Raw genomic sequence first — 20,675 nt, 5'->3', positions numbered from 1 at the left:
GATACCATCTCACCTCATCCAAATTACCCTGTAAAAGTGTTTCCTTACACTATCGCAGAACAACAATAAATTCCAAGCCACTTATACATATTGTAGAGATAAGGTGAAGAATTTGTTTTTGAGGTTGTGGCAAGCATTTTAGTGGACAGTTCTAAGCAGGTTACCACAATAGAGCCTAGGCTTGAATTAATTTTGCTCCTGATCCTCAACATCACAAACTTAAAATTCTGTTAAATCCCGATATCCCATTCTGATATCAAACTTCATCTTGATCAATATAACCTGCTTCCATCACCTAACTTCAGCCACTTCAGTACTTACCTTCCCAATTCTATATGAGCATTTGCAAGTTGCAGATAAATTTAAATGGAAATCCAACAGAATTCATTCTGCATTTATAAGGCATGTGAGTAAAGATCAGAAGTGTTGTCTTGAGATTAAATTTTAAACTGTGGTCTGACCTTATCGTTAGTATACATAAAAGCGTGATGGATATTCACTGTCCAAGACCCAGAGAGGCCTTTTTGCCACGTTCAGCTTTCTAACACAGCAGCCAGCTCTTCCAGGGTTCAAAGAGATGTTTTTGAGTAAGTTAAATTTCCAACTAATATTCCTTGCTCAACTCCTTGTCATAAACAAGAACCAGTCTTCAGTTCTTAATGTTCATTGGAAGCAATAATCAGTCTCAAGTCTAAAGAACAACTTTGCAAACAAACAGCATTGTCTCAGTGGTTGGGAAGATGTTACAGTCAATTGATAAGGATGAGGTGATGGAGTACTTGGTAGCTCAGGTCAAGGTAGATCAAAGTCAGCATGGTTTCCTTCAGGGAAAATCCTGCCTTATGAACCTGTTGGAATTCTTTGAGGAGATTACAAGTAGGATAGATAACAGGGATGCACTGGATGTTGTATATTTGGACTTTCAGAAGGCCTTTGACAAGGTGCCACACATGAGGCTGCTTACCAAGTTAACAGCCCATTGTATTACAGGAAAGTTACTAACATGGTTAGAGCATTGGCTGATTGGTAGGAGGCAGCAAGTGGGAATAAAAGGATCCTTTTCCGGTTGGCTGCCAGTGACTAGTGGTGTTCCGCAGGGGTTGGTGCTGGGACCACTTCTTTTTATGCTGTATATAAATGATTTAGATGACGGAATAGGTGGCTTTGTTGCCAAGTTTGCAGAGGATACGAAGATTGGTGAAGGGAAGGTAGTGTTGAGGAAATAGGTAGGCTGCAGAAGGATTTAGACAGATTAGGAGAATGGGCAAGAAAGTGGCAAATGAAATACAATGTTGGAAAATGCATGGTCATGCACTTTGGTAGTAGAAATAAATGTGTGGACTATTTTCTAAACGGGGAGAAAATCCAGGAATCTGAGATGCAGAGGGACTTGGGAGTCCTTGTGTAGAACACCCTGAAGGTTAACTTGCAGGTTGAGTCAGTGGTGAGAAAGGAAAATGCCATGGTAGCATTCATTTCAAGAGGTCTAGAATACAAGAGCAAGGATATGATGCTGAAGCTTTATAAGGCACTGGTGAGGCCCCACCTTGAGTATTGTGAACAGTTTTGGACCCTCATCTTAGAAAAGATGTGCTGGCATTGGACAGTGTCCAGAGGAGGTTCTCAAGGATGATTCCAGGAATGAAAGGGTTATCATACCAGGAACATTTGATGGTTCTGGGTCTGTAATCGCTGGAATTCAGAAGGATGAGGGGGGATCTCATTGAAAACTTTTGAATGTTGAAAGTTCTAGACAGAGTAGATGTGGAAAGGATGTTTCCCATGGTGGAAGGGTCTTGGACAAGAGGGCACAGCCTCAGGATAGAAGGGCACCCTTTCAAAACAGAGATGCGGGGAAATTTCTTTAGCTAAAGAGTGGTGAATTTGTGGAATTTGTTGCCACATGCAGCTGTGGAGGCCAGGTCGTTGGGTGTATTTCAGGCAGAGATTGATAGGTTCTTGATTGGACATGGCACCAAAGGTTACGGGAAGAAGGCCAGGAACTGGGGTTGAGGAGGAGATAGAAAAAAGGATCAGCCATGATTGAATGGCGGAGCAGACTCGATGAGCCAAATGGCCTAGTTTTGCTCCTATGTCTTATGGTCTTATACAGCATAGGCTGCTGGCACGCAGCACAGAGCTGGCTGCTCAAGCAATGCAGTGTAAAATAATGGGATTATTTTAATTGGGCCTGCATCAAACCGGACAATGTTGGCTGAGTTATTTAGTTCAAGGAAGATTGCAGAGCAAACTGATACTATCACTTAGCACATCAAATAGTTGATCAATCAATGGTGTACAATCAATATTTGTGTATTCAGAGAGTCAGCCTTCACATCATTAATTCTGGGTGTCTGGGATCTCTGTCCCTAGAAGCTTTTAGATCATCTATGAAAATTCCCTAGCAAAGTTATCTGAAAAGTATCAAACGCCTGTGAAATCACCAAGTAGCAACATATGGTATAAATGTTAGAGAGCAGTCGGGCGTGTTAGGAATAGTCATGGAATGACAAGAAGAATGACAGAAAGACAGGGATGACTAGAATCCATTCCCCTGCCTTTGATTTCTGCGACAAATGACTTGTTCATCTGCAACTCATTGGGATTTCTTTTCAGCTTCTAGGAATTGCACGTGTTTTGGAAATCCTTTGTGTTTTAGAAATCATTTGTAATCTGGAAGTCTTTTATAAGATAGAAATCCTCTGTGAGTCTTAGATGTGTTTTAAGAATTTTATCCAAATTTAAATGGGTACCATTAAAAATAAATGAACTGTATTTAAATTACTTCATTAGCTGGAAGCATCTTCTCCTTGGTAGGAAGGGGTGAGCCACCAGTCACATAGTGGGTATTGACAGTTAAACTCGCTGCGGAGGATAAACAGGGAAGCGATCTAACATTTGAAGAAAATTCCTTTCCGTGAGCATACCTAGAGCTATCTATATCGAATTGGGCTTAAGACCACCATTTGAGTTCAGAGCTTCACAGACAGCAAACCCAATGCAATCACAAAAGATCCACAGACTCCATTCTGAAGAGGAGCAGAGGAGATGCCCGCTACTGTTCTTTTAAAGTGGATTACTGGTCATTGTCAAATTGCTGACTTACCAAGCTAGCTGTGCACAAATCGGCTGCTACATTTCCGACACCACAGCAGTGAATGCACTTCAAAGGCACTTCTTCGATCATTAAGTATTTAGAACATCCCAAGAATACAAACCTTGCTTCTTGTTTCTGGTCCAGTTTATTTTAATGCTGACAATTTATTAATTCAGTTGTTTTCATTTTACTCACAATGATCTTACTTCTGCACCTATTTATATCATATGGTCCATGAAATAAAGGAATGCAATATCCTTCCAAATGTCCTTTTTACCTCCAGCCTGGTGGGGTTCAGCACAATTTTCACCACTCACTAGAACCACAGTATCGTTAGGGGCCCAAATTGAGGCTTGCCAAGTTGCCATAGCTACTGGAGGCTCCTGACATGGAAACAGTGCTCTGTTGTTTATAGGAGATCCTGCTGTGTATACACAGGGTCTGAAAAATAACAAAAATAAATTATTATTCTATATGATTTTTATGCAAGAAGTTGTGCTATGTCACTTACTTGATCTGTTGAATAGAAACCTTTTGATCTTCAACCAGAAGCAGGTCCTTGAGTCTACTAAGTCCATGCCAAACACCCACTTATACTAACCATACACTGGGAGATGGTTGAGGGAAAACTACAAACAATTTGCTGAATGAATTTAGCAGGTTCAGTTGCATCTATGGTTGCGGTGGCGGGGGAAGTAGGGGGCAGAGGAAATGTCGGCACTTCAGTTCGAAAACCTGCATGAGGACTCATGAGGTAGTTGATGAATAGAAAAGGAGAAAGAAGAAGGTAGAGTATAGAGAAAAACTGAAAGAATAGGTTGGCCAGTTAGGAACAGAAGGTTGTGGGAATTTAAGGACTCATGCTGATACCTGCTTTCAATCCCCTGTAGAAGGTCAAATGTCTTTCCTTGTTCTGTTCACAAGGAAGAGCAGAGCCCAAACTGATGTTCGTGACGAGTCGATAAGGAAGCTGAAAAGCTGGACAACATGTGAGCCACAGAATCGATGTGCAGATAGGTAGCCGGCAGGGTGGACCTCAGCTGGGGTGACCGGCCCAACCCAGTTGATTGGAGAAAGGGTACTGCAAGCTGTAAGGCACCATGCAAAGCATCCACATGGAAGCTTACTGAGTGGGGGGGTGGGCAATGGTTGAAAGGCAACTTTGTGGACAGATGGCTCTGAATTAACAGTCATAGTGAATAGTGCAGGAACGGAAATAGAATTCTATTTAAGAGGTAAAGGCACTATAGTACCAGGGGAAGTAACAATCAGATTTACAGTGCAAGTAAATGCTCAGTGAAACTACCCCCCTACAAGCAAAACTAAGATTAGTGCAGACCAGGAATTAAATCTTGAGACCCCAGGCTTGGCTAAGGTGCAATGTTCTTGATGTGAATCAGAGGGCCTTGGCTTTCAACCTCATTTCAGCAATTGAGCACTTCAAAAGTACTATGTGCAGGACACAGTGACTGCTACATTACTGAAAGAACCTTTCAGGCAAGATGGTACATAGTAAGTCCTACCCAATTCTTTACACGATCATAAAAGGCCAGGAAGAACTCAATCCAGGCTCATATTCTCATTCACCGCCAATGAACAGTCCTCTTCCATTTCATTCCTTGCCTGCGGCTGCATTCATCATTTTCAGCTCCACTGTTCCAACTAAGCATGGAGCTTGACTACCGTGACCATCTTCAGCAGCAGATCCTAAGGCCCCAACTACTCATGGCCTTGTGACAGCTTGCCGCCCTCAGAGGCCTGAGAACTATGTTTGTACATCATCGATATTTAAATACATAAGAACAGGACAATTGACCTAAGAGATGGAAAAATTCCTTAAAAATAGCTTTAATACCAGAAACAAATTAAAATCGCAAAGGAAAATAAAGGAAAGGAAAACAAAGCTCTTACTTGTGTTAGAATCAAGATCAGCGACCTTGATTTAAACTAACAAGTGGCTGAAGATGTGAAGAACCTGAAGTAATCCAACTAATTTGACAAAACCACCTTTACTTCCATTATTAACATCAAAACCATATTTAAACCAATATTTCAATTAGCAATCAGCACACAGCAAAAAAAAGCAAACACTGACGTATCTTAAGTTTTAAAGAGATGCAGGTGACAATACTATCATTAAGTGTGTCAGTAAGTTCACAACATAAATAGAATTCTCACCGTGAAGTGCCCAGCGGCGATGGAAAGGAAAACTCACCTTCAACACCGATCTATTGCACTATTTCAAAAGATTTCAAGCCACCAGTTAAATTAGGATATTTGCAGCATTTATAATGAGCTAGCTGCACTATCTTCATCCTACTTTAATTCAAATTCTCATGATCCTTGGTCCCAGAGGAACAGAAAATAGACCAGAATGAGATATTAAATTAACCTGATTCTGTGCTAATGCAGCTCATTATGTAACTGAGCACACACTGCCAGGCGACATCAATCCGTGTCGGGCTATCCTTTGTTGTTCAAGCACCATACTTTCAGCTTTATTGAAAATACATGTTAAGCAATAACTATTTATACATGTTGTTAAACTATCTGATTAACACACCACATAGTAAAATATATAATCTTACTGTTCAGCCACTACAATAACATAATTATGCAATATTTGCCAGTCAAACTCGATGATCAAATTATAATTGTTCAATGAAGTCTATTTATTAAACATTACGTTGATTGGTGACATAGAACAACAGACTAGCCTTTCTTTTTTGAAATGGAGGTTATAAATACCCACTTGCTTCCAGGTGTGGATTATGCGCTGCCATATGTGGAAATGTGTGTCAAAACTCTCATTTTGGTTTCTAGTCAGCATACAGCCAGGGAATAAAAATGTCCCAGTTTGTGCTTAAATTGGCAGCTTCATTCAGAGTGATCATAAACTGAATGGCATTGCTAAGCACAAAACACAATGCATTGGCTTTTCAGGGGGAGCAAAATTAAGTCTAGGGCGAGGTCACGCTAGGGGAACTTCACTCTGCCTCTAACCCAGCTAACATTCGCCGCACAAATTGCAAACTGTTTCACTTCTCAATGGCTAATATTCTTCACCGTTAAGTGCATAAAACAGACTAAAAGGCAAAATTATTAGAAAAGGGTGCTACTGAGGATCCCCCAGGGTAACAGCAAAATGAAGAGCAGTTCTAGTTCATCACTAAGCCAAGACTTTAAAGTGACCATCTCCAAGCTTTGAAGAACGATCGAAAAACATGGCACGGCTCAGCCCGTCTGCCATCCAAACACGGGCCGCAGTCACACTGATTTTACGAGGAATTTGTATCAGCATTACATGTACTGTACTTATGAAAAACTGTTATATAAAGCACCCTGTACTATCTGTCAAATACATTGAAAGGAATTAACCAAACTGTACAATTTTAAAAGTATCTTAATAAAAATATACTGAAAAAGTGTTGACATTTGAAAGTTTGTTGATATAAAAGCACTGTGCTGAGTGGAAAATAAATGTTTGCTTCATTTGTATCTCATCTCCAGTTAACAATTTTAACAGAGCTTGATTGATTTCTCGAACTTCCAGTAATTGCCCCCCCCACCGCTCTTCTTCTTCACCATTCCCCTTCCCATTTCCCTCTCTCACCTTTATCTCTTTACCTGCCCATCACCTCCCCCTGATGCTCCTCCCCATCTCTTCCTTCCATGGCCTTCTGCCCTCTCCTATCAGATATATCTCTTTAATTAGGAAGGGCTTAATTAGGAAGGAGAAAAAAGATTATGAGAGAAAACTGGCAGGGAACATAAAAACTGACTGTAAAAGCTTTTATAGATATGTAAAAAGGAAAAGACTGGTAAAGACAAATGTAGGTCCCCTACAGACAGAAACAGGTGAATTGATTATGGGGAGCAAGGACATGGCAGACCAATTGAATAATTACTTTGGTTCTGTCTTCACTAAAGAGGACATAAATAATCTTCCAGAAATAGTAGGGGACAGAGGGTCCAGTGAGATGGAGGAACTGAGGGAAATACATGTTAGTAGGGAAGTGGTGTTGGGTAAATTGAAGGGATTAAAGGCAGATAAATCCCCAGGGCCAGATGGTCTGCATCCCAGAGTGTTTAAGGAAGTAGCCCAAGAAATAGTGGATGCATTAGTGATAATTTTTCAAAACTTGTTAGATTCTGGACTAGTACCTGAGGATTGGAGGGTGGCTAATGTAACCCCACTTTTTAAAAAAGGAGGGAGAGAGAAACTGGGGAATTATAGACCGGTTAGCCTTACGTCGGTGGTGGGGAAACTGCTGAGTCAGTTATCAAAGATGTGATAACAGCACATTTGGAAAGCGGTGAAATCATCGGACAAAGTCAGCATGGATTTGTGAAAGGAAAATCATGTCTGACGAATCTCATAGAATTTTTTGAGGATGTAACTAGTAGAGTGGATAGGGGAGAACCAGTGGATGTGGTATATTTGGATTTTCAAAAGGCTTTTGACGGGGTCCCACACGAGATTAGTGCGCAAACTTAAAGCAGACGGTATTGGGGGTAAGGTATTGATGTGGATAGAGAATTGGTTAGCAGACAGGAAGCAAAGAGTGGGAATAAACGGGACTTTTTCAGAATGGCAGGCAGTGACTAGTGGGGTACCGCAAAGCTCAGTGCTGGGACCCCAGTTGTTTACAATATATATTAATGACATGGATGAGGGAATTAAATGCAGCATCTCCAAGTTTGTGGATGACACAAAGCTGGGCGGCAGTGTTAGCTGTGAGGAGGATGCTAAGAGGATGCAGGGTGACTTGGATAGGTTGGGTGAGTGGGCAAATTCATGGCAGATGCAATTTAATGTGGATAAATGTGAAGTTATCCACTTTGGTGGCAAAAATAGGAAAACAGATTATTATCTGAATGGTGGCCGATTAGGAAAAGGGGAGGTGCAACGAGACCTGGGTGTCATTATACACCAGTCATTGAAAGTGGGCATGCAGGTACAGCAGGCGGTGAAAAAGGCGAATGGTATGCTGGCATTTATAGCAAGAGGATTCGAGTACAGGAGCAGGGAGGTACTACTGCAGTTGTACAAGGCCTTGGTGAGACCACACCTGGAGTATTGTGTGCAGTTTTGGTCCCCTAATCTGAGGAAAGGCATCCTTGCCATAGAGGGAGTACAAAGAAGGTTCACCAGATTGATTCCTGGGATGGCAGGACTTTCATATGAAGAAAGACTGGATGAACTGGGCTTGTACTCGTTGGAATTTAGAAGATTGAGGGGGAATCTGATTGAAACGTATAAAATCCTAAAGGGATTGGACAGGCTAGATGCAGGAAGATTGTTCCCGATGTTGGGGAAGTCCAGAATGAGGGGTCACAGTTTGAGGATAAAGGGGAAGCCTTTTAGGACCGAGATGCGGAAAAACTTCTTCACACAGAGAGTGGTGAATCTGTGAAATTCTCTGCCACAGGAAACAGTTGAGGCCAGTTCATTGGCTATATTTAAGAGGGAGTTAGATATGGCCCTTGTGGCTACGGGGATCAGGGGGTATGGAGGGAAGGCTGGTGCAGGGTTCTGAGTTGGATGATCAACCATGATCATAATAAATGGCGATGCAGGCTCGAAGGGCCGAATGGCCTACTCTTGCACCTATTTTCTATGTTTCTATGTTTCACCAATCCACTTCCCAGCTCTTTACTTCACCCCCTCCCACTCTCCCGGTTTTACCTATCACCTGCTACCTCGTACTTCTTCTTCTCCTCTCACAACCTTCTTATTCTGACCTCATTCTTTTTTTATCCAGCCCTGAGGAAGGTTCTCGGCCCAAAATGTCCACTGAACTCTTTTCCATAGATGCTGCCTGGCCTGCTGAGTTCCTCCAGCATTTTGTGTGTATTGCTTCATTAACATTGCCAATAGCTCAATATATCACAGATTATAATTAAATTACAAGCTTTAAAGAAACATGCATTCGAAAGTAACTAACCTGCCACTTTGGTCCTTAGTCCATTTAACCGAGCCACCCTCTGGTTTCGTTTCATACCAGATCCTCAATACACGAGGGAAGTCTTGAGGGCTTTGTATTCCTGGTTTCCTTATTTTCATGCTCCATGTGTCGGTCTCAAACTGGAGTTCTCCACAGCCAGGCACGTTGCTACACTGGAGGTAATAATTATGTTGCTCCTGCCAGCGATCTGCTGATAAACCTAGAATTTCATCCACTATGCTATTCTGGGGATCATCCTGCAGTCCCTGAGAAAAAGTGCCATCTTCTGGCTTGAGCACGTCCGTTCCATTCAACCTGTCAGCATCTGCTGCAGCAGTAACATTAACTTCCTCCACCTTACTCACCACAAGGTCGCAACAGTCCAGCACCAGCACAAAATCCTTCCCGTCATCGCAGAGCTCCCTTGTACCAGATCTCTCTCCAGCCCACTCATTGTTGCTATAGTTACAACTATTAACATTGGTAACTCTGCCATCACGGTGGTTAGCTTGATTGCTCATCTGATCCTCACATGCAGAAGTCAGACTGCATGAAGGTCCTGGTTGCTCAGTTTCAAATAGTCCTTGTAAGGAGAGTAGCTGACCTGCTCCCACAGGGTTGGATGTTCTTTTGTACACTTTGTTGGTTTCTAGGAAGAGGACAATGGTACCGTTGATGACTTCTCTGTCAAAATTTACTGCCAGATCTAATACATAATGCCTGACCAGCATACAACTAGTATTGGCCATGAGAGGAAGATCATCTTTGTTGGGGTCAAGTGCTGAATTTGTATTTTCATTCATAGTTTGTCCAGCAATAGCTAACATTTAACGTGTAAATTCCGTGGCATTCCAGTGCTATAAGTACGCCCTGATTTTTTAAAAAAATAATCAAACAAGATTTCTGCCATTTGTTCTTATAAGTAATTGCTGTTTTTCTTTAAACCTGCATACACAAACGAAATGGGAAAATTACAAAATGTCTATCTAATACAAGTCATTTTTGAAACTGTCCTTAATAGCACATATTCCCTGCTTTCCCCATAATCCAATGTTTACACAGAGCCCCAGTGCCTTCCATGGGCCCATTGGCTACATCTATGCCAACTTTGCATAATTCTTCCAAAACTTGTTTATCAGTAGGAACAGGAGTAAAGAAAGAATTATCTTGAGCATATTAACACATGGCAATTTCTCCAGTTATTAATTTTACAGCCTCCCTGGGGTCTGGCATAAAACTTAGCTGTGGCTGCAGAAATGGGTTGGTTTTGAGATAGATTCAGCCCACAAAAATAATCAGATTTATATCTTCCATCAGATTCAAACTTGGCACAATGTTTGTTCTATTTCAGCCTATCCATGAAATAAACAAATTGTAATCGACTACAAGACCTAATAACATATCAAAACCAGAATCGGGTTCAATATCACCTGCACATGTCGCAAAATTTGTCTTTGCGGCAGCAGTACAATGCAAGACATAATAGAAAAAAACATGAATTACAGTAAGTGTATATAAAAAATAGTTGAATAAGTAGTGCAAAAATAAAAGTTTTTAATAACGTAGTGAGGTAGTTCATGGGTTCAGTGTCCATTCAGAAATAGGATGGCAGAGGGGAAGAAGCTGTTCCTGAATGGCTGAGTGTGTGCCTTCAAGCTCCTGTACCTCCTTCTGGATGGTAACAGTGAGAACAGGGAATGATCTGGGTGACAGGGTCCTGAACGATGGATGCCACATTTTTGAGGCACCGCTCCTTGAAGATATCCTGGATACTATGGAGGCTAGTAGCCACAATGAAGCTGACTTCAAGTTTACATCTCTGCAATTTACTTCCATCCTGTGCACATTGAAAATACTGCACAAATTCAGTCCTCAAGCCAGCTCTCTCATTCAGTTCAACCATAGCTAATCCTGTTTCAATAACCCATTTCCATTCTCTTCAATATCCATTGGGATTTCCTCCTTTCTTAAATACCTTCAGTGACATGACCTCCACTGCCTTCTAGCTTCAGTAATTCCACAGGATCTTCACCCTCAGCTGAAGAAATCTCTCATGTTTTTTTTTCCTAAATGTCTAATCCCACATGCCAACTTTTCATTTCCCTCCACAGATGCGGCCTGACCGAGCTCCTCCATTGTTTCATGTACTGTTAAATAACATGTAAAATAGTTGAAATACATTGCCTTCAAAATCTAATTACGCTTGTCATAACCTAATTTAAATAAAATACCAGGTAAAAATCTAATAAACATCATGTATAATAAACGTCATATCTCATGTGTCACTATGAGACAGCAGCTTCATTAACTGAAAAACGTAAAGCATATTATCCAATTTTTTCTTGAATTTAAGAAAACAAGTTACAATTTTAAACATAAAGGAAAGCTGAAGCAGAAACATCGACTATTACTCTTCGTCCAGTAGGTGGTTTTCAGCGCCAGTCATTAGATAAACTGGTTATTGTCACAGGCTTTTACTGAAAACAATACATTTGACTAAGACACAATTACTTCCAGCCGTGATGTTAGTAACAAAGGCAGCGCCACGACGTGGCTTTCAGAGGTGTTGATCTCCAGCGCTGGATTTTTTCCTCTGGTTTATCCTGAGGTGCACACCACCACCATTTCAGTCGTGTTTATTTCGCGGAATATACGTATAATAACTATAAGTCTATTTAAATAAAACTGAAACTATCTTTTACAGTACACGGTGAGACATGAGCGTTGCATTGTGTATAGTTTTGCATTTTATTTGCTATTTTGAAGTTGTAAACACCCAAGTGCCTGAATCAAAATTCTGCGCAGCAAATTCCAGGGGAGCACAGGACGCCCTGTAAGCAGTACAAAGTGAACACAGCATCATTCGCCGGTGTCACTCCAGCTACTAACCTGAGCGACACTGCTTCTCTCTGCAATTCAATGAACTACCACCACCTCCCGCCCAGGGCCCCGCTGGCATCCATTGCCCACTCCATTCATACTCTCAGCTCCACTTCCACATTCTACTGCTCCACCGCCGAATCATCCAGGCGACATCCTGCGTCATCATCCAGCGCCCACGAGAGGAAAACCCATCCGCATCTTTCGGTCACTGCCACCAGGGGGCGCTAGCAGGACAAGCGGGAGAACTGGGAGTGTGTGGGTATTGGCGTTTTGTGTAGGTGTGGGGGAATTATCGGTGCAGCAAAGTATTCATTAAGGACCAACACCACCTCCTTCAACTTCAGGCACAAGTTTCCTTTTTTTAATCCCTCTTACCCAGAGTTTAGTCATTCTGTTCTTCATGTACTTGTAGAAAGCCTTGGGGTTTTCCTTAATCCTACTCGCAAAGGTCTTCTCATGTCCTTTCTTAAGTTCCTCCTAGCTACCTTATAAGTCTCAAGAGCCTGTCTCATCATTGCTTCCTAAACCTTAAGTATGCTTTTTTCTTCGTCTTGACTTCATGTATAACTTCTCTTGTCAACCATGGTTCCTTCACCCAAAAATCCCTTTCACTACATCAATGAAGCAAACCTATCCAGAATTTCATGCTAGTTCTCCCCAAACAACCTCCACAGTTCAGTTGTGCATTTCCCTGGGTACATATATTCCTGTCTAATAGAATGATAATTTGCCCTCCCCTAATTAAATACTTTTCCATATTATCTCAGAACCAGATTTATTATCACCAACAAGTGACGTGAAATTTGTTAACAGCAGCAGCAGGTCAATGCAATACATAATCTAGCAGAGAGAAAATAATAATAATAATAAATAAAATAAAACAATAATAAAGAAGTCAATTAATTACATATATTGAATAGATTTTTTAAATGTGCAAAAACAGAAATACTGTATATTAAAAATGTCCATTTAGGAATCGGATGGCAGAGGGGAAGAAGCTGTTCCTGAATCGCTGAGTGTGTGCCTTCGGGCTTCTGTATCTCCTACCCGTGAGAAAAGGGCATGCCCTGGATGCTGAAGGTCCTATCCCTCTCCAAGCCTTTGGTAAAGGTGAGTGAGTTGTGGTTACTGTCTCTGAAATGCTTACCCAAGAGTTCTGTCACCTAAACAGGTTCATTGCCTAGTACTCGATCAAGTGTGGCCTCTCATCACCCTGTATACTTATTGTGTCAGGAACTCTTCTTGGACACACCTAACAAATTCTGCCCCATCTAACCTTTTGCACTAAGGACATGCCAATCAATCATAGTGTAATTGAAGTCACCATGACAACAACTGTGTTATTTTTGTAGCTTTCCAAAATCTGCCTCGCGATCTGCTCCTCAATGCTCTGTTGCTATTTGGGAGTCTGTGGATTGCTCCCAACAGAGTGATTGTTCCCTTCCTGTTCTGACTTCCACCCACACTGACTCAGTACATGATCCTCCCACGATGTCTTTCTTGTCTGCAGCTGTGATACTATCCTTGATTAGCAATCCCACCACTTTATCTCCATCCCTGTTCCTTATGTCATATCCACCGCCTTGTGATGTAGTGGCATCAGTAGGCTTCAACAGGTACATTTAATGTCAGAGTAATGTATACAATATACATCCTGAAATAACTTTTCTTCGCAAACATCCACGAAAACAGAGGAGCGTCCCAAAGAATGAATGACAGTTAAATGTTAGAACCCCAAAGCCCCCCCCACCGAGCAAAAAAGCATCTGCGGCCCCCCTCACTGAGCATTCAAGTGTGCAGCAAAGCATCAACAAAGACACAGACTTGGAGTACCCCAAAGACTATTCGTTCACCCTGTAATTTGACATACCTCAGACTCTCTCTCTCTCTCTCCCTAATAAGGGAAAAAGAGGTGTCCCCATTTCACAGTGAGAGGGGAGACATAAACACTCTCTGATTTACGATGTTAAAAGCCTGTTGCGTCGCCTTTCCTGAGCTCTTTGCCCAGAGAGTCGGTCACAGGGCTCAGGTCTCTGGACACACAGCCCACGGCAGCTAGGCAGCTAACCTGCTGCCCTTGACGTTCTGTGTTCTCCCGCGATGCCTCAGTCAGGGGCACCAGCCTTGAACTGGCCTGTTTCCAGAGCCACAAAAATCTGGCACCCTGAAGGCACACTCGTCTTCCAGGCCGCGTCCTTGGGATATCAAAAAGCAGTCGGTCATGAGACCCTGAGAGCGGGTCCCATTCCTGCAAAGAACCGAAGTCAGAGTGTAGCTCCAGGTCAGGGTCTCATCAGCACCAGACTTCGAGGTGAATGATTCCAGGTTCGAATCCCGCTGGCTCCTTACCCACTTTCCATCTGTGCTGGGTTGAGTGTCGAGCTAGCAACTCGGCCTCAGGAAAAAAACAGGCAAAAATGCTAAAGAAACGGTAAGGGCATTGTGCCACAAGGCACGGAAAGGAACAACAATAGTATTGGGTTCTTCTGACTGCAAAGTTTTAAACTCAAATTTGACCTTAAGCTCTATCTGATATAGATATCCACAAAGAGGAGGTTGTTCTATAAGTACCCAATCTTCAAAGACGAGTTCACTTCCCTCTTTATTCCCCACAGCAAGCTTACCCACTATTTGAGTGGTGAGTCCCTCTCCTTACTAAGGAGGAGATAGTTCCAGCTAACAAAATAGTTTAACCATAGTTCATTTTTAGTGATACACATTTAAATCCAAGCGGTATTCTTAAAACACATTTCAAAATTATAGAGGATTTCTGTATTATAAAAGACTTGCAAATTACAAACCATTTATAAATACAAAGGATTTTGAAAACACAGATACAATTCCGATAAGCTAAAAAGACATACCCCATGAGCTGCAGATGAGCCAGTCATCTGTCACTGAAATCAAAGGCTGAGGAATCCACCCTGTCTTTCTCTCAGGCTTCTTAATGTTCCTAATAAGCCTGAACGGCTCTCTTCACTTATACTAGTTTTTTATTACTTCTAGGGTGACTTTACACACAGGTGATATTCTTTTCAGATACCTTTTAACACAAGTGGTCTAAACGCTCCTGGAGACAGAGTTCCCAGGTACACACAATTAATGATATGAAGCTGATTCCTTGAGTACAAATCCTTCCAACTTACTAATAGATCAGCTATTGATATGCTAAGTGAAGTTTTCCATTTGGTCTTTGAACCTTCTTGAACTTAAAAAGGTAGCTACCATTATCTATTTTGAAAAATGCCAAGTTGAATAACTCATTGTCTGCAATTTGAGAAGTCAGTCCAGGTGCTGTGAGTCAACATCCTGCTTTATAGCAAGAGTATCCTCTCAAATCAACACTAAACTAGGCATGACAACCTGCCTCAGAGTACCGAAATGTTACGTTTATCCAGTTATGTTATATGGCTCAGAATGTTGGACAATATCTAGTAACATGAGGAAATGAATTGAAACAGCAGAGATGTGGTTTTTGAGGAGGATGCAAAGAAGATCATGGACGAAACGAACATCTAACGAGAATGTCATGAGCAGAGCAAACACAAAAAGAGAAATAATGTACGAGATCATGAAAAGGCAACGTAACTTCATTGGACATGTGATTAGGAAAGAGGAGTTAGAATGCATGGTAATTATGGGAAAGATTGAAGGAAAGAGAGCAAGAGGAAGACAAAGACAAATGATGATGGGGACAGCAGCCAGAGAACTGGAAATGAATACCAATGAATTGATCCACTTGACCCAAAACAGGAGTGTGTGGGCCATGCCAGTCAAAGCTCAAACTGGGCACGGCACCTGATGATGATGACCCTCTCAAACTGATTACTGCTTGCCACTTACATTAAGAACTAAAGACTGGCTCCCATTTACAACAAGCAGCTAAACAAAGAACATCAGTTGGAAAACTTAAGTTATTAGAAAAACAATTGCTTGATCTTCAGATGTGTCAGCTGCTGTGTTTAGAAAGCTGAGTTTGGAAAAGAATCAAGACCCCCCCCCCCCCCGCCGGGCTAGTAGAGTGAATGTCTATTACAACCTATCCTCCCTCACAGTCTCTCAATATGTTGCATCTACCTTTACACCAACTACTCCATCGCTCTGGGACTCACTCCCCTGCCAACCTAGTTTAATACTAGTGAAACATTTTGGAATTTAGTAAACATATTTCCGCAGAAAGAATGTGGAAAAATAGAAGTTATATTTAAATGCAAAACCTTGGATCTGAACAGATTTTAAAAGGACAGAATCTGTTCAGAATTTTTTTTGACATTAAGGAAGAGAATGTGCTGGAACTTCTGACAAACATCAGGATAAATAAGTCCCCTGGGCTGGACGAGGTATACCCCAGGTTACTATGGGAAGCGAGGGAGGAACTCACTGGGCCTTTGGCGATGATCTTTACATCCTCACTTGCCACAGGAGTAGTACCACACTGTTTGAAGGATGACAAATGCTATTCCTTTGTTGAAGAAAGGGAGTGGTCATAACCCTGCGAATTATAGACCAGTGAATATTACTTCAATGGTTGACAAATTAGCGGAGAAGATTTTTAGAGACAGGATTTATGAGTATTTGGAGAACCATAATCTGATTAGGGTTGGACAGCATGGCTTTTTGAGAAGCATGCCGTGCCTCACGATCCTGAGTGAATTCTTTGAGGATGTGATGAACCACATTGATGAAGAAAGGGCAGTTCATGTTGGGTATATGGATTTTAGTAAGCCATTTGATAAGATTTCCTCTGTAGGCTCATTCAGAAAATTAAGAGGCATGGGATCCACGGAAACTTGGTTCTGTTTACACAGAATTCACCTGCCCACAGGAAGCAGAGAGTGGTGGTAGATGGAGTGTACTTTGCCTGGAGATTCCCAGAGGTATCTTTAGGTCCACATCCATAGATACCTCAAAATTGCCACGCAAGTTAATAGGTTGATTAAGAAGGTTTATGTCATGTTGGCCTTCTTTAGTCGGAGGAATAAGTTTTAGAGTTGTAAGATAACGTTGCAGCTCTATAAAACCCTGGTTAGACCACACTTGGAATATTGAGTTCAGTTCTGGTCACCTCGTTATACAGAAAGCTTTAGAGAGTGTGCACAGGAGTTTTATCAGGATACTTCCTGGATTGGAGAGCATGTCTCACAAAGATAGGTAGAGCAAGCTAGGGCTTTTTTCTTTGGAGCGAAGGAAGATGAGAGGTGACCTGATAGAGGTGTACAAGATGATAGGAGGCACAGATAGCGTGGAGAGCCGAAGACTTCCCAGGATGGAAATGGCTTACAAGAGGGAAATTCACAATTAGGTGATTGGAGCAAAGTATGAGGGGGATGTCGGAGACAAGTTCTTTACACTGAGAGTGGTGGGTGTGTGCAATGCCCTGACAGGGTGCTGATAGATTCAGATACATTAGGGGCATTTAAGAAACTCGTAGGTGGGCTCATGGATGTCAGAAGAATTGAGGCCTATGTAAGAGGGGAGATTTAGATTGATCTTAGAGTATGTTAAAAGGTTTGCACAACATCATGAGCTGAATGGCTTGTACTGTGATGTAACGTTCTGTGTTCTATGCTCATCCTGTCTGTCTTGGCAAATAAACTCACAGAGTTTAGAAAGGCTACAGGCATTTGAAGAATGGATGTAAAATTGATACTGCTGCAGTGGATAATTTGCAACAATAAGGAAGCCAATCTCACATTTCAGGAACTCAATTAAACACAACTTATGGCATATCTTTTCACGCAGCCAGGTGAAAAGTGTAGCTATGACAGCACTTTTAATAGTTATCTCATCTGGCCAACTCCCAGGCGTGGGAAAGTTTCTGAAAGAGCAGGAATGAAGTGAACATAATCTACTCATTTTGTCTATAATGGTTGAACTACATATATTTGTTGCCCTGTATGTTGTTCCTCCAGAAATGAGATCAGTGATTCTCACCCACCCCAACTTGACCAAGCAATTATGCAATCAACTGTTAGACAGATGGCAAGGTAGAAATATAAGGTTACACCACTGGGAGATGCTATAATTGCTAGTTAGCTGTTTTCCTCTATCAAACAGATAGATGTGGAATGAGTCACTGTGATATCAGCTGGCAGGTGCAAGGAGTCATCCACTTAGATTACTACCCAGGTAATCGCAGACAAAAGACTGTCCCCTTCCATCAGTTCCTTGATTATGCATTCCATCTGATGCAATATCAACCTACTAACTGGAGAATTCAAAGACAATGTTGGTGGTATGTTTCCAATATTTTAAGATGCTTATTGTAGGTAGTCCAGATCTCAGAAGAATACAACAATCCCTATTGCCTGGCAGATAATGTGTTTGTGCCAGATGTGAGGACTTGACCATAGGACCATAAGTCCGTGAAATGTTGGAGCAGAATGAGACCATTCTGCAGAATCCGGCTGTTGAGCCTGCTCCACCAGTTCAGCCCTTCTCCTGCCCGTAACGCCCTTACTGAACACTCTAAATAGAGCCAATGACATGGCCTCCACAGCTGTCTGTGACAATGAATCCCGCACATTCACTACACTCTGCCTGAAGAAGGTCCTCCTTGTCTCTATTTTAAAGGAATGTCCTTCTATCCTGAGCCTGTCCTAGCTCTTCCACTAATGCTAACATTCTCTGCACGTACACTCCATCTAGGCCTTTCAATATTCAGTACATTTCAATGAGATCCTCCCCCTCGTTCTTCTAAATTCCAGTGAGTACGGGCCCAGAGCCATCAAACACAGCTCACGCATTAACCCTTTCATTCTCGTAATCGTCAAATACTGAGCTAACCATCAGCTATGCTGTCAATTTACAGAATTACCCTTTAAGAGCGAGCAAAGCAAGGTATAAAAGGTTGATTGAGTAGGTACAGGTCGGTACATATGATCACACTGAATTCAGAGTTCACTTCTATCTTGTGTGGTACAAGATAACTTCTAACTCTATGATGTTAATCATCTAATGAACAGAACATACCGAGATCTATTGTAAGAGAAGGACACAAGAGCCCACAAATTTCATAAACGAGTAGATATTCACACTCTTTACCCACCATATCCGCTCACCCATCTGGCTCAATCTGCTCTTTAACTCTTCCTTATTTATCAGATTTCAGCCCTAGAAGCCTGCGTCTCTGCTTATCACCTCTGCCTCTGCCTCCACCTTCACCCTTCCTTCCTCCCACCGTGCTTCATCTGATTCCAGATTTATTTTTCTTTGTCCACGTCTACCTTTTGGTCATGTGCTTCTGTCTTCCAACTTCACTCCTTCCCCCACCTTCACCTGGCTCTGCTCCCACGCTTCAGCCTCTCCTATCTCCTACCAGCCCTTGTCTCACCCTTCCTGTTCTCCTCTTTACACCAGTCCTCCCTCTCCTCGTGCAGGGTCACAACCCAAAACATCAACAGTTCCTTTCCCCCACAGATGCTGCTTGACCTGTTGAGCTCCTCCAGCATTGTAAGAGGGGAAGTGGCAGATATGAATTATCAATTTATTGGTGCATGAGTAATCAATGATTGCACCAGAAGTGTGGAATTTTAAATATGTGAGATGCCTCCATAACTATATAAGAAAGACTGGTATAAAAACTTTTATTTGGGAAAGGGTTCCATGCTAATGAATGTTTTTGTCTTCTACTGAAAGCTTCTTTATCTTGAAAAAAATAAGCAGATTGAGGAAGTGCTAATGGTCACAAGGAGACTGTAATTGTAATTGTCACTTGCTGGAAGTTGAGTCAATCAGCAGCCAATATGTAAGAGACTGCAGTCAAAATAAACAAAAATACCCTTCACAATTTCACAACATCCAAAAGCATTTTACAGTAATTTAGTATTTTTTAAGTATAGTCACCAATATAATGTGGGAAATGCAGCAGTCCATTTGATTAGAACCAATTAATTTGTTTTAATTTAAAGGCAGAAAATTATAGAGACGCTCAGCAGGCTAACCAGCATCTACAGAAAGAGAAACAGTTAATATTTCTGTTCTGGATCCTTCATCAGAAAGGAAAAAGCAAGAAATGACAATCATAGTAGCAGAGAAATATAATATTCATATTTAATTTTGATCATCCCCATTGAATAGATGTATGCCAGGGCACGTCAAGTGATATTTTGTACCACATGAGTGCATTTTTTGGGCCTCACTTTAGGGTTTCACTTGAAGAATGGCAATTGCTAAGTAGATTATTTTATTACTGGTTAGCAACAATTTAGAGTAGAACTAAATTTTCTGATGTGAGTCAACGTTTTAATGTTCTCTTTGAAACTCTGTGCACAATGAATGAACATAGGAGCCCCAGTAATTATGTTACAAAAGGTCGTGTAATTCCTATGATCACTGTGTGTTCATTGTCAAACCTAAGTGGGCTTTGCAAAAACTCATGAGAAACACATACAAAATACCAGGAGAACTCAGCAGGTCAGGCAGCATCTATGGAGGGAAATGAACAATCATCATTTTGGGCCGAGACCCTTCATCAAGACCAAAATGAAAACTGATCCTTTCCCCATAGATGCTGCCTGACTTGCTGAGTTCCCCCAACATTTTGTGTGTGTTGCTCAGGATCTCCAGCATCTGGAGAATCTCCTGTATTTCTGAAATCTCATTAGGACCTGGGTACCCAATTCAAGGAGCACTTCTCAGCCACAGCTCAAACTGCTTTTCATTCCTGTTCAGCTAGTACTCCCTTGGTTTAAAAAAAAATCAGCCCTAGGAATATCAGCAGATAACTTTGTTTCAGACTGCAGCCA

At 41.6% G+C, this 20,675-nt stretch overlaps 1 protein-coding gene across 5 annotated transcripts in view; it reads right to left on the bottom strand.

Moving 5' to 3' along the window:
- The window catches only part of aopep (aminopeptidase O (putative)), a 214,497-nt gene extending 202,438 nt beyond the window's left edge, over nt 1-12,059 (bottom strand). For all 5 annotated transcript variants that reach the window (XR_011889537.1, XM_072281633.1, XM_072281634.1 and 2 more), the window contains exons 1-3: nt 11,935-12,059; nt 9,046-9,990; nt 3,375-3,538 (exon numbers count right to left, since the gene is read on the bottom strand). Coding sequence is in view for 4 of the 5 variants with exons in the window: in XM_072281633.1 (XP_072137734.1) it covers nt 3,375-3,538; nt 9,046-9,872 (991 nt within the window). In the remaining variant the exon portion in view is untranslated. The remainder of the gene's footprint in view (nt 1-3,374; nt 3,539-9,045; nt 9,991-11,934) is intronic.
- Nucleotides 12,060-20,675: the final 8,616 nt, after the last annotated feature.

This window comes from Mobula birostris, chromosome 17, assembly GCF_030028105.1.
Source record: "Mobula birostris isolate sMobBir1 chromosome 17, sMobBir1.hap1, whole genome shotgun sequence".
Classification (NCBI taxonomy): domain Eukaryota; kingdom Metazoa; phylum Chordata; class Chondrichthyes; order Myliobatiformes; family Myliobatidae; genus Mobula; species Mobula birostris.
This window is presented reverse-complemented; position numbering and strand designations above follow the sequence as displayed.